This window comes from Elephantulus edwardii, unplaced genomic scaffold (assembly GCF_000299155.1).
Source record: "Elephantulus edwardii isolate Elephantulus edwardi_28Jun2011 unplaced genomic scaffold, EleEdw1.0 scaffold00057, whole genome shotgun sequence".
In the NCBI taxonomy this organism is placed as follows: Eukaryota; Metazoa; Chordata; class Mammalia; order Macroscelidea; family Macroscelididae; genus Elephantulus; species Elephantulus edwardii.
The window spans coordinates 113476-128681 of record NW_006399807.1 but is presented as its reverse complement, the minus strand read 5'-3'; the positions used below and the strand labels follow the sequence as shown (position 1 = coordinate 128681).

The 15206-nt window shown below is 37.1% G+C and overlaps 1 protein-coding gene across 1 annotated transcript in view; it reads right to left on the bottom strand.

The window, feature by feature from the left end:
• The window catches only part of ATF6 (activating transcription factor 6), a 353926-nt gene that overhangs the window by 241876 nt on the left and 96844 nt on the right, over positions 1-15206 (bottom strand). Inside the window, exons 8-9 of the mRNA XM_006887436.1 lie at positions 3327-3512; positions 971-1062 (exon numbers count right to left, since the gene is read on the bottom strand). Of these exons, the coding sequence (XP_006887498.1) occupies positions 971-1062; positions 3327-3512 (278 nt within the window). The remainder of the gene's footprint in view (positions 1-970; positions 1063-3326; positions 3513-15206) is intronic.

Below are 15206 nucleotides of genomic sequence, written 5' to 3'. Positions count from 1 at the left end.
CCAGATTTCTTGGCACAACTTGGTGAGCACATCCAGGGCAGCATCTGTTAGCTAAAATACGTCAGTTGGTATACCATTTATTCCTGGGGCCTTATTTTTTGCTATTTCCTTCAAAGCAGCTTGGACTTCTTCCTTCATCACCATAGGTTCGTGCTCATATGTTATTTCACTAAATTCTTCTGTGTCTTCCAGTTCCTTTTGATACAGTGACTCAGTATAGCAAAAAAAAAAAATTACTGGAATAACCTGGAACACTTAAAATACATTCTTAGGTCCTACTCCAAGCTTATAAAATCAGAAAGTGATAATTTCGAACCTAGCTATTAATTTTCTAGGGTGGGACGAAGTCACCCAAGTGCTTTAAAATCACTAGTGCTCAAGAACTCTGACACAGAACTTAAAGTTATTCTATCTGTTTAAGGTAAGAAAAGAAAGACATATAAAGATTAAATAACTTGCCCAGGATTACAAAGTCACTCAGGGAAATAGCTAAGATTTTAGTTCAGTTTGATTTCAAGGCCCATGCTCTAAATCAGTATACTATTGAGCTGTGGTGGCCAAGTGGCAAGAAGCTGCGCTGCAGTCTTGGAGGCACCGGGTTCGAGGCCACCAGTTGCTTGCAGGTGATGGATGGGCAATATCCTCCTGTGCGATTAACTGCCTAACTGCCTCTGAAAACCCACTGGTGGTTAGCTAGGAGTTGGTTCTGACTTGAAGGCAATAGAAAAAACATTGCCTCACCAGTGATATTTGATAATTTAAGATCTTCTACATTTAAAAATATTAATTTTCTGCTATAAATAGGTAAAATAATAAACAAGAAAGGAGATACAAATTTACTGCTTACTTAAATATTACTCCACTGAATAGGATAAAAATTAATTTCTCTCCAATTTGTGACTAGAGATGAAAAAAAGTAAGAATTTCAAGTTTTAGTATTGGTAGCCAAAACAAATATTGAGACACTTACCTCATTGGTCCGTAGTTCAGGACTATAAATGCCAAAACTATCATCACACAGATAGCTCTTTGCTTTGTATTGGGGACTTTAAGCCTCTGATTCTAAAAGGAAATGGCCATAGAAAAGATGATTCAATTACACATTATTCTCATTAAAAGTGCTATTTAAAATAAGAATTGCCTCTTCACCAATAATACAAATAATCTTTCCCATTAAAAAAAATTACAACTCAAACATGAGGAAAGAGTATTTTAAAAAAACTTGGGCAGAAAGATCCAAGTTCCTTTTTCTAGCAGAAAGAATAAAGGAGAGAAGTGGGGGAAAGAGACAGTGTTCATTCTGCAGCAGATGCTTGTTAACTCAAAAGGAAAAAAAAATTCAACAATTTTACATTTTCATCAATCATCACAGACTTTTGAGACATTGTGTAGTTGGTCTCTCTGCCTTTTAAATCCCCACACTAGTATATATACATATGTTCAAGGGCAAGATAATTTTAGGGCTTATTTGGTTGAGGACTCCTCGTAATGGGAAATTTTTAAAGCAGCAGATTTCATGAACAGAATTAAAGAGATTAACCTGCTCAGGATCACCAGGCAAAAGACTACAAAAAACCCCGAACTAGTAGTCAAGGAGACAGAAAGAAAAGATAAAAACACATGTTTATTTTATATCGTTTTCTTTTTAAAACCAGAATCCCTAGTGAGACTATCTCAGCATCTCAATGTGGTTCAGCAAGTCAGAAAAAGAAGGTGCTTGCACACCCATGTTTATTGCAGCTTTGTTCACAATAGCAAGGAGTTGGAAACAACCTAAGTGCCCATCAACAAACGAATGGCTAGAGAAGCTGTGATATATTCACACAATGGAATACTATGCTGCATTAAAAAACAAGGAACTCATGCAATATTATTCAAAATGGTTGACTCTGGAGAACATTATGCTGAGTGAAATATCCCAGTCACAAAAGGACAAATATTACATGATGCCACTGTTGTAGAATGGGACTGTCCTTGGGGTTGGGGAGAGACTGAGTAAGATGGGTTCAATAATGTATACTGCACTGAAACAGAGGAGGGAGAAAACTGTTTAAAAGAGATATATAACTAGGTATTTCTGTCATCACAGGAGACTAGAGCGAGGGCTACATGGTGGAGGGGACCTGGGGGAGGGTTTGTAAAACAATGAAAGAATCTTTTCTTTTACTTTTCCATAATTTTTGACTCATGTACTTATAACTTGTTAGTCAAATTTGTGTCTTCTAGGTTGCAACACCCCCATGATACATCTTCAAGGATATGAACATGTACGGCCAAGCACAATCAATAAGAGTGCATCTAAATTCCAAAATCAATCTCCATAATAGTCTATGTGTTTCCTACTGCCAAAGGGGCTCTTTAGAGTAGTGAGAGAAGATCTTCACCCTGAAACCCACAGCGTCCCTTTTCAGCAGGAAGTAGCTAAGAGAATACGCCATCCCCTTTTCCTTATGACTCAGGGTGAAGTCTCTCTCAGGGAGGAGTGATAGGGAATGGCAAAGGACACACTGACAAAGAAGATTAATCAGAACTGGCTTTGACAAGCACTGTGGCATTTGGACAAGAACAAACTGGGAGGAGGGTAGAGAGAATAGTGCAACAATGAATGAATGGAAACCCAAAATCTCTGTAAATGTTTATGAAAATTAATATAATTATAGAAAAAGAACAAAAAAAAAAGAAATGGTTGAGGAGTAACCTAGAAAAATGAGACCTCTCCATGTCGCCTCGGAAGTATAAGTCACAAAAGGATAAATACTATGTAAGATCATTGCTATAAAAAGCTAAAGAAAGATTTAAATACAGAAAGAATCTTTCTAGATTGGTTACTAGAGAGGGAAATGAGAGGCATAGAAAATTAAAAAGACAATAAGCACTCATTAAGATGAGTGAAGGGAAAGATAATATGAGTGGACGATCAGACATTGTGCGTAATGTAATCGATGCTACAGAACAAAATGCAACATGAATGATTGACTAGGGGAGAAAAAACCCAGCATGCTTTGTAAACTTTCATTCAAATTGCCATTTTAAAAAGGTCCTTTTTCCCGTAGTGGCAAGAAGATGCACTGCGATCCCAGAGATATGTGGTTCGAATCCACCAGATGCTCTGCCGGAGAAGGAGGGGCCATCTCCTCCTGTACCAGTCAGATCCAATTTGATGGTACACACACAGAAAATAATAAAATTAAAAAAAAAAAAAGGTCCTTTTTACAAATGTTATCCTCATTGCAAATATACCCTTGGGGTTTTTTTTAACATTATTCTTTCACATAACATAAATTAAAATACAAAAACGTCCTCTTGGTTCCATCACTAGCACCTACCTCTAATACAACTTCATCCAGCTGCCTCTTCAGTGACCCATTCTCTTTCTTCAGTTTCTCATTCTCTGAAAGTGCTGCCTTTAGTTTTGCCTCCAACCCTAACATATATTCTTTCTTCTTCTTGCGGGACTGACATGCAGACTCTCGATTTTTAATCATACGTTGTTGTCTCCTTAGCACAGCAATCTGGGAAAAATAATGAGAATTCTGGTTAGCTCTGATATTTACAATTGTTTTTAAATAACTAATACTCAAAATATAAGCTACCGGTTGTTTTTAAAGCAAGTACTTTAAAACATCACTCAGATTAAATTAAAATCAATTGATCAAATAAGATTTTTCCCTATCTGTATTGTAGAGGTTTACATGTTGCAATGATGTAGGACGCTATGCTGGTATTTCAAATACCAGCAGGGTCACGAATGGTAGACAGGTTTCAGCAGACCTTCCACACAAAGAGTAAGATGGAAGACTGGTCATCCAGTTCTGAAACAGCAGGGTCTCAAAAAACCTAAGAACAGCAGTGGAACACTGTTCAATACAGTTGCAAAAGAAGAATCCCTTAAGTATGAAGGGACCCAAAATTCTAGAAAAGAGCTGTCTCTTCAAGGTAAAGTCTACCTTAATGATGTGAATGGAATAAAGCATTCACCTGGTGAAGGACTGTCATTTGCTGATGCAAACAGATTCAAAATGAGAAGAAACAACAGCAAAAGTCCATTAACAATTAAAACATAAAATGTACAAAGTATGAGTCTAGGAATGTTGTCTAAAATTAAATGGAAGGCACCAAGATTGATATTCAAGGCATAAAATGAGTTGAAATGGACTGGCCATTTTTAACCAATTACATGATCTACTATGCTGGAAATAACAAATGAAGAATAATGTCTAATTCCTCAAAAGAATGTTTCAAGATCTATCCTGAAGTACAATGTTCTTTCTAAAAAGAAAGACCTGTTATTCAGGTAACAACCACTAAAGCCAAAGATGAAAAAATTGAGGATTTCTACCAATGTCTATAGTCTGAAATCGATCAAATATGCAATCAAGATGCATTAATTATAATTTTTGACTGGAATGCAAAAGTTGGAAACAAATAAGAAAGACTAGTAGTTGGAAAATAAAACCCTACTGACAGAAATGAGAAAAGACATCACATGACAGAACTTTGTACAATCAATGCTGTATTCACTGCAAATACTTTCTAATTATACATAAATAGTGACAATACACCTGGGCCTCACCTGACTGAATAAACAGTAATCAAACTGACTGTATCTATGAAAAGAGAAACTAAAGATGTTTAAAATCAGCCATGTAAGGGCAGGAGTCAACAGTGCTCATATGTGGTTCCCCCAGCATAGTGACAGCAGGGCCACACAGCTGAGATCAGAGTCCAGACAGGACTAAGCACCCTCTGCAAACAGAGAATTCTGCCCAGCCCCTGGAGGAGATACTGGATGCCCTCTGCAAACAGGTATTTCCACCCAGCCTCCCACCTGAGGGGACACCGTGTCTGAGCTTTGGTCTTAGTTTAAAGATTAAGCTTATCCATTGTTTGTTGGCAGCACTTAAAGTTTAAGGAAAAAATATAGTTTCCAGAGATTGAACCTTTTTGAGAATGATTGGCCTAAACTAAATAAAAACCATAGAGAGACTAAGAAAGGGCCCTTTCCACAGTGCCATGCTGTAAGAGGACCTCTGCCTCAGCCCTCCCTCTTTTCCTGAACTCATTTCCCCATGTCCCTTTTTCCTTTTGCGTCCACTTTGCAACACTCATATGCAAGTTCAAGTGGAAGCTCCACGAGAATCAAAACAGACCCTACTTTATCTCACCTAATTTAAAAATCATCTCAAAAACAGAAGTGAAGTACTGAACACTATGAGCAAAGGGGTAATATCAAAGACATCACCCATGAAGAAAGCAAAAGTCATTATGAAGGCAGGAAAGATCAACATGAATGTCAGAAGAGACCATGAAGCTTGTCCTTCAACATAGAGAAGTCAAATGAAAGGAAGAATGATGAAGGGAGATGAACAGATTTCAAAGGGCAGTTCAAGAAGAAAAAGTAAAGTATTATAATGTGTAAAGATCTAGAATTAAAAACCCCAAAATGAAGAGTATGCTCAGTATTGCTTAAGCTGAAAGAAGTGAAGCAAAAATTCATGCTTTTAGGTACAATAACAAAAGGTTCTATGGAGGAAATACTGAATGAAGCAAATATTCATTAAAAGAAGATGGAAGGAATACAGAGTCACTGTAACAAAAATAACTGGACACAGTCCAGGAAATGGGAAAGATCCCACTGTAATCTGGAAAGACAGGGTAATGGTGGGCATGGTTCAATGGCAATTGAGTTTATAAAACATTATGAATGGGAATGACTGTACAAAACACAATATGAAGGATAGTGTGAAATACAATGTGCATGAACTTTGCAAGCAAATCAATATAAAATAAAATTTTAAAAAGGAAAAAACAAAAGTAGCAGCATATGATCAAGAACCAATGGTACTGAAAGAAGTCTAAGCTATACAAGGTATTGGGGGTGAAAAAAGTCTCCAAAAAGAGATGGAATTCTTATTGAGGTGTTTCGGCAAACAGAAGCAAACCAAATGTGCTCACTAGTCTAAGCCAAGAAATCTGGAAGACAGTGATCAGACCAACTAACTGACTGGAAGAGATTCATATTTGTTCACATTCCAAGAAAAGGTGATCCAACAGAATGTGGAAATTATCACATAACATAATTAGTATAACATACAAGTGAAATCTTGCTAAAAATTATTTTTAAACAGCTACAGTAGTACATCAACAGTGAACTACCAGAAGTTTACGCTAGATTGATTCAGAAGAGACTATAAAACAAGAGATATTATAGCTGATGTCAGATGGATCTAGGCTTGAAAGCAAGAATACCACAAAGATGTATTGTTGTTGCTGTTATGTGTCATCGAGTTGTTTGTGACTCATAGTGCCCCTATGTACAAGGGCCCTAAATGCTGTTCTATCCTGTGCCAACCTCACTGTCTCTGACACAACTACACACATTACCGATGTGTACCTGTGTTTTATTAACTATGCAAAGGCATTCGACTCAGTGGATCATAAAAAAAGAAAAAAAAATGGTTTCTGATGCTGCTCATGTAGAATAAACACCTCACAGGTTTCGGTTCACTGACTGGAAGTTTGGGGTTATCATTTCATGGACCACCACAGTTGATTTGCCTAATTTTGTGTCCGGTGCTTGCGCTGTATTTCCTGGTTCAATGTATAGTGCCTGGAACCTCAAAGGCTTTTGAGCAGCCATCTAAGACACTATTGGTTTCTATCTACATACATGGAGCCTGAGAGGAGGAGGGCAGTCAGGATTAGGAGGAGGACATGGAATGCGTAACTAATTGTGTCCCTGTACAATTGTCTCTTTTATCAAGAAAATTTGGAACTAAATAGTGTCCTACTTCCATTACTGAACCTTTTTGTCAAATACTGTAAACGAACCTTGATCGGAAAGAAGAAAATGAAGAACAGAATTTCAAATTTCCATGGAATTTACATTCTGAGACCATAGGCTAAAACACTTACTCCAAAATAAATCTTTAAATCTTAAACCAAAAATATATCTTAAAACCAAAGTAGTAAAGAATGCCTGGCTCCTAAGGATAAACAATGCATAAGACCATTATTTTAAAAACAGAAGAATAACTAGGAAGATGTGTATAAATGTCCAAAGAGGGAAGAGGAGATGAGGGGCTGAGGAAAGGGAAGGGGGAAATCATGGGTTTACAGAGTTTGGTGGGGGGAGGGAGAGAGAGAAGGAATTAGAAAAGATTTAGTGGGAATCTAAAAAGATGTTGGTAATAGTGAACATAGACCAATGGTGAGTTCTTTTATAAGACAAAATATATGGGAATGATCGTAAGAAACACAATGTGAAAGGGGAAAAAGGTATAAAAAATTTTTAAAAAGACATAAAAGGATGTCTGCCTTGATCACTGTCCTCTTTTGCCTTTCTAAATGGGATCACGGTGACAATGACAAATCAAAACGTTGGACAGGGACTTTAACAGGCACTGAATTTATGCTAAGGGGGAAGAATAACTCAGAAAAGAAGGGTAAAATGGTTGCGCATAACTTGAACAAAATCATTATGTCACTGAACAATATGTAGAAACTGTTGAACTGGTAAATACATAATTCTCAACAAGCACAGCAAAATTCTATAAAAAGCAACAACCAAAAAAAAAAAAAAAACCCCATACACACACACAGAAGGATTACCATCTTGCCCATCAATTCTACTGCTAGGTATTCTAGTCTCAAAAGATTTGCAGAGAGACTCCACACACCAATGTACACTATTCACAGTAGATAATTGTAGAAACAATCTGTGCCCTAACCAAAAGACCAGATCTTCAACTCTTAAGCTGCTCCTCAGGAGGAAGATCAGAAAACCCCTCCAATAAAAATTTGCATCCTTGGAAATTCAATGAGCATTTGCTGAGTTGGAATTGACTTCACAGCAGTGGTATATATAAACATCCACTGACATGAAACATCTAGAGCAAGCAAATGAATGAAGATAGAAGTTTATTAAGTGACTACCAGGAACTGGGAGAACAGAGAACTAGAATTTCTTGTTCAAAGGATATTGGATCTCTGTTGAGGATAATAAAAAACTTTTAGAAATAGAAAGTCTTGATGATTGTGCAAAACTATAAATGTAACCAAGGTCACTGAATTATATACTTTAAAATGATAAATTTTTTTTGTTATATATTTTTTACCACAGTAAAATTTTAAAAACAAACAAAACTACTAATGCATTCTAGATCTTTGGTGGCCTAGTATTAAGGAACTGCACTGTCAACCAAAAGCACATGGTGCCCATCCACCAGCTGCTGTGCAGGAGAAAGGCAGGCAATCAACTCCCACGTAATTTTACTGCCTCTGAAAACCCACTACAGGGACAGCTATGAATTGGTCCCAACTCCACAGTACACAACAACAATGTAGTCTTCGAGATCTCCAAAAGGATATTCACTACTTAGCCAAACCTTCCATCCATTTCCTCACTATTCAAATCACACGAAAAAACCCAGAGCATATTTCTACTCTGACACATAGGGAATTCTCACAAGTTTAAATCTATTTGACATACTGGTTATGAGTTTCATAATGAACATTACATTTTAAAAACACATATTCTACTTGTTGTGTACCAGAGTCATAACTGAACCATAGCTGACCCTACAGCAGGTTTTCAGAAGCAGTAATTGCATGGGAGGAGATAATATTGACAATTTTTAAAGTAATAACAATTTCTACCCCAATCCACCAACGACTCCAAGAGACAAAGGTGGGCAAGCTCCTTTCATGAAATGTAGTTGTTTGTTGTTGTTGTTGTTATGTGCCGTCAAGTCGCTTGCAACTCATAGCGACCCTATGTACAACAGCCCTAAACCCTGCTCTATCCTGTGCCAATCGCATTGCCTCTGACACACCCATCCTGATTACCCCAGTCACTGAATCAACCCACCTCATAGAGGGTCTTCCCTTCCTGCGCTGTCCCTCCACCCTATCAAGCATGATGTCCCTTTCCGAGGACCGGTCCCTCCTTACAACATGTCCAAAGTATGTTAGACGAAGCCCCAGAATCCTTGCCTCCAAGGAGAAGCCCAGTTTAACCCTCTCCAGGATGAATCTGTTCGTTTGCTTGGCAGTTCATGATACATTCAATACTCTTCTCCAGCACCACAGCTCAAAGGCATCAATTCTCCTTCTATCCTCCCTAGTCATTGTCCAACTCTCTGATGCATAACAAGTAATTGCAAAGACCATGGCCTGTATCAGACGCACCTTAGTCTCCAGAGACACACCACTGCTCTTGAGTACTTTAGAGAGGTACCTAACAGCAGACTTTCCCATCGCAATATGTTTTTTGATTTCCTGCCTGCTGGTGCCAAGACTGTTGACCATGGAGCCGAGCAAACTGAAGCTGTGAACAATCTCAATCTCTTCACCATCCATCCTGATGCTGCCAATTGGTCCAGTGGTGAGAATCTTTGACTTCTTGACATTGAGCCTCAGTCCATACTGAAGGCTGCAGGCCTTGACCCTCTGCAGCAAGTGCATGAGGTCCTCCTCAGTTTCAGCAAGCAGGGTTGTGTCATCTGCATAACGCAGATTGTTAATAGATCTTCCACCAATCCTGACGCCACACTTCTCACAGAGCTCAGCCTCTTGGATAATCTGCTCTGCATACAGGCTGGAAAGGTATAGGGATAGGACACATCCGTGGTGTACACCCTTCCCAATTTTGAACCATGCAGTGTTACCCTGCTCTGTTCTGACGACTGCCTCTTGGTCCAAGTATAGGTTTCGCATTAGCACGATTAAATGTTCTGGGATTCCCATTCTTCTCAGAGTCAGCTACAGTTTGTTTTGATCCACACAGTCAAATGCCTTTGCATAATTAATGAAACACAGATAGACATTCTTCTGGTATTCCCTGGTTTCAGCTAAGATCCATCTAACATCAGCTCCATTATCCCTAGTACCACGACTCCTTCTAAACCCAGCCTGGACTTCTGGCAGTTCTCTGCTGATGTGCAATGTAGAGCCTCTGAAAACCCACTGTGGAGGGGTTCACTGAAGAGGTCAGCTATACATCAGTTCTGACTTGACAGCACATAAGAACAACAATCTTTCAATTGGAACACACAAGGAAAAAGAAAATATGAATGTCAAACATGGGTTTCATTTTGCCCTGCCTTCAAAAGAACACTGATCTTTTAGAATCATCATCTATAAAATTCTCTAGTAGAATACCTCTCCTACCAGACAAAAATCATGCTGTACTATTAATCAAGTTAAACTTCTCTCTGGACTATGTCACCTTGTTCAATCTACTGTTATTTTTAGTGATCTCTGCTATTAAAAAGAATGCCAAGGTCCATAATTAATATTTAATACCAGAGTGCTGAATTACACAGAACTCTGAACAAGCACATGAGAAAGAAAGTTTTCAGATGGAAGAGTTTATACTAAAAGTTAGATAAAAGGTAACCTCCCTTTTAAGGCTAATTATGGAATTTGGGGAGTTTACAAATGGCACACCATTTAATAAATTTCAAACAAAGATTAGGAATTTTTATAAACAATAAATGCACCTGCATATTTCATAGCATTAAAGTTTCAAAGGCTGTCACTCCACATGCCTTCTACTAAAAATATGAAAACCATCTGTGATTAAATGTCTTTTTCTCCACCATAGAAAAAAATACATGATAGTAATTCTGAAAATTAAGTTGTTGTTGTTGTTTGATGCCGTCGAGTCGTAGACAACTCATGGCAACCCTATGAACGAACGGCCTGAGCACTGTTCATACATAGAGTTTCCGGAGGCAAGCCATTTCAGAAGTGGATGCCGCTCCTGCTTCCAGGTTTGATTTAGTCAGGAAGCTCCAGCCAACACTGTCCACCATGGGTACCCGTTACCACGATTGGCACATCAGTGTCACAGTCTTCAGCACCACAGCAACTACGAGTTACCTCTGTACAGCAACACACAGACCAGTGCTATACCACCTAGAAGAATGTTTGACAGGAAAACAATTTGAACCTGGCCGAGGGCCACAGATGAAAATCACCCACCTTCAGCTTGGTAGCATAGCTTCCATTCCACTAGGCCAACGTAAATACTCAATATTACCAAATAGACAAAAAAAGGTAAAATCAAATAAAACTCATACACACAAACACCGTGTTTCAATGCTCTGTATCACTAAGCTAATATTTAAATTATTATGTACTTTACAGGCAGAACTTTTTTTAATTTTTCAAACAATATACACACAGTTGTGACAGTTTCTATTTATTTTAGAAGAGGCTATTCTTTCCTGGAAAACAACTGCACTATAATTATTATTCTCTAAATAGACCTTTTTAGAGGAACAAAATCCTTGGAGGCAAAGATTTTAGGCATATTTCCAGGAGGGGCCAGTCCTTGGAGAATGTGAAGGGACAGTACAGGAGACCTTGGATGAGATGGATTGACACACTGACTAGTGTAATGGGGGGTAGGTGTGTCAGATGCAGTGAGACTGGCTCAGAACAGCACAAGCTTTAGAGGTCACTATTAAGTCACAGGCAACTCGACAGCACAGAACAAGAACAAATAAATTTTACTCATATAACATATGAAAGTCCTCTTTTAACACACAAGGAGAATAGTGGCACGGCATTTCATTTATCTTAATGTTCTAGAATATATTTAATTAGGCTCCTTTTACTTAAATTATCACAGCTTTCAAAAACTTTAAATAAGCTTCATCTTCAGCCTGTTTAAAACAAACATTTGGAATTACTTTTATCTGGAAACTCAGTTACCTCTACAACAATCTGAAAAAATAAAATCAATATTCTGGCCCATTAAACAATTGTATATCCTACATGTGTATATTAAATAATGTAACAGAGACTGAAATTTAAAAAAAAAAAAAAACACATCTGGCCAATACTTCTATTTTATCACCTGACTCCACACAATTCTCCCAGCAAGCACTGCACCTTGCAAAAAGAAAATACTCTCCCTTTAGTATCACATTATAAAATGCAATGTTTTATTATTAAAGAAACATTTATTCAACTATAAGAAAGACTAATGTAGAAGACGACTTTTCATAAATTTAACAGTTCCATTTGAACAGTTCCTTTTGAACAGTTCCTTTTGAACACTGAATCAACTTGAAAAAATCAGAATTCCAAGTTTGTTCTCACTTTGTTTTTAAGTTTAAAAGCCTTAAGTGTTGATAAACACTAAAAGATAGTCCTTTTTAAAAAAAAAGTAATTTGTTTTATAATTTTTTTATTTTAATTGATATTTTAAAGAAAGTTTATAGAGCTTGGATTTCCATTCATTTACTGTTAAACATTTTCCTCCTTACTCAACCCTTGGTAGTTCACTTTTCTCTTTGAAAAAATTCTTTCATTGTTACACAAAGATAGTCCTTTTTGTAACAAACAAAATCAGCTACTCACACCTTTGAATCTATGATGTAGCTAAGAGATGAGTTTCCAAGTTTTCAGTGGTTTTTTTTATTAAGGTAATAGTAAAACAGGACTATTTTATGCTGAACTCTAGAGACAGGATACTTAAGTACCTGATTACTACTCAAAAAGTTGGAGGTTCAAATCTACTAATAGCTCAATGAAAGAAAAGACTTGATGATCTGCTCCTATGCAGATAACCCACAGACACTGCAGAGCTCAGAACTGCCCTAGAGGATTTCCAAGAATGCAAATTTTTGGAAACAGCCTTTTACACCTTTCTCCTGCAGAGCAGCTACTGGGTTGAAACCACAAACCTTTCGGTTAGCAGCTCTATTAACCGCTGTGCCACCAAGGTTACAGAATCAAGGCTATAATTTGTAATGCACAATGGGGCATATCTATATTTATAAGCTAAGTATGAAACAAAATTACTCAACAGCAAAGGATAACAACATTTTTATGCTAAAATTTTCCACATCTCATGGAAACTAACGTTTACCTCTGCTTTACCACACATCTATCAGTTCTAATTCTAATTTTACAGATTCCTTCTCTTTAAAATTATCACAAAAGTATTATTAGTTACCTTGTCACATCAGACCAAAAGAATCAAACAGAAAAACTTTCAATTAAACAAGAAAGACTTTGTCTATTTAAAATTTATCTGAAAGGCAAAGAAACACATTTCTTTGCTCACTTGTTCTGTTAGATATTATTGTACAAAATATTTTCTTTGCTGTGTACCATCGGGTCAGAACTGACTAATAGTTGACCTTCCAGCAGGTTTTCAGAGGCAGTAAATAGCATGGGAGGAGACTGGCCAGCTCTCTCCCACGGAACAGCTGGTGAATTCAAACTGTAAGCTTTAGAGTTAGTAGCATAAATCCTTACCACTAGGCCACCAGAGCTCACTACTGCAAAACACAGTCAACATACTGATAATCATAGTCTAAAATAAGTACCACAGCTGACAGCATTAGCAAAATTCAACTTGTGGAAACCTTAAAACATTCAAGTAAACTAATATTTTCATTTTATATTTCTCAAGAAATACTTAATTCTTAAATATTTAAAATTTTAAATATATCCACTTTTTGTCTTAAAACTATGGAAAGCAATAAAGGGAATTATTTAAACTTACTCCTTTCCACAATCTCCAGTCAAGTTTTTATTTTATTCTTCTGCTGACACTTTTTTTTGGAAAGGGTAGCACAAATTCCCACTCAGCAAACATTAAAGACACTTTCTTGCTAGTAGGTAACCAGAATAATTTACTTGGCAAAATTAAGGAAATAATCTGCTTCCTTAAAAGTCTTCCTTTTTTGATAAAGGATGCATTTAGGGTATATAATTTCATTTTCAAAGTAAAAATTAAATAGACAAAGTCTCTTGCTAGATTGTGTAACAATACTGCCACATCCAATCTCACCTAATGAATGAAGGGGGGGAAATAACAAATAGGGAAGCAAAAGAACAAGGTTTCACTAGGAAAAATACACTGCTGGCATGTTGTTGTTGTTGTTGGCTGCTGTTGATGTTGTTATGTGCTGTCAAGTCACTTGTGACTCATAGCTATTTTATGTACAACAGCCCTAAACCTTACTGTATCCTGTGCCAACCTAATTGTCTTTGACACACCTACCCTCATTACTCCCAGTCACTGAATCAATCCATCTCATTTAAGGTCTTCCTCTTTTGCACTGTTACTACATCCTCCCAAGCGTGATATCCCTCTCCTAGGAATATATTTAATGCACTGAGCAAACAATAATGGCCAAAGACCAGAGGAGTTGTGGGATGACATCAAGGATATCATCCATGAAGCAAGGAAAAGATCATTACAAAAACAAAGGAGAAAGAAAAGTCTAAAATGAATACCAAGAAAAGACTCTCAAACTTGCACCAGAACATAGAAAGGACAAAAGAAATCCTGAAGTAAAAGAAATAGGCACAAATTTCAAAGGGGAGCACAAGAAGGCAAAGTATTATAATGAAATGTGCAAAGAGCTGGAGTTAGAAAACCAAAAAAGGAAGAACAGCCTTGGCATTTCTCAAACTGAAAGAACTAAAGAACAAATTCAATCCTTGAGTTGCAATACTGAAGGATTCTATAAGCAAAATTAAATGATGCAGAATATGGAAGGATTACTCAGAGTCACTGTATCACTATGTATAGGAGCAAATGTCATTGTTCCTATTTTTTAACTGGGGGGCCTAATTTCATGTCTTATCTTTGAAGGCCATTGCCATCAAACAGCACAGCAACTCCAGGAGAGAGATGCTACATTAGTTTCACCTGACAGATGAAGCTATGAAAGAGAGAGATTAAGAAAATCATCTAAGTTCATTCTTATTGTTATAATAGTGAAATGTTAAAGAGAATAAATATTCACCACTAGAAAAATGTTTTACATTAATTTAGGGATATCAATTGGATGGAATATTATCTCACCATTAAGATAAATTGTTCATCCACCCATCAAATTGTGCGACTCTGTAATTAACAAGACCCCCTTGCCCTTCCTCCCTCCTGATCCTCATGCTCATTCTACAACAATGATCTTGTACAGTATTTGTCCTTATGGGACTGAGTTAATTCAAGGAGGAGCAGGATGACTAAGGAAATGGGAAAGATCTGGTGTGAAAAACAATGTATGTAAACTTTTATAAATAAATCATTATAAAAGAAAAATAAAAGATAAATTGTTTATGAAAATATAATGTACTATATTTAAAATAATAAATAAGTGGTGGTGCTGGTGCTGGTGGTTGTTAAGTGTCGTTGAGTTGCAGGTGACTCATAGCGACCCTGTGAAGGAGAG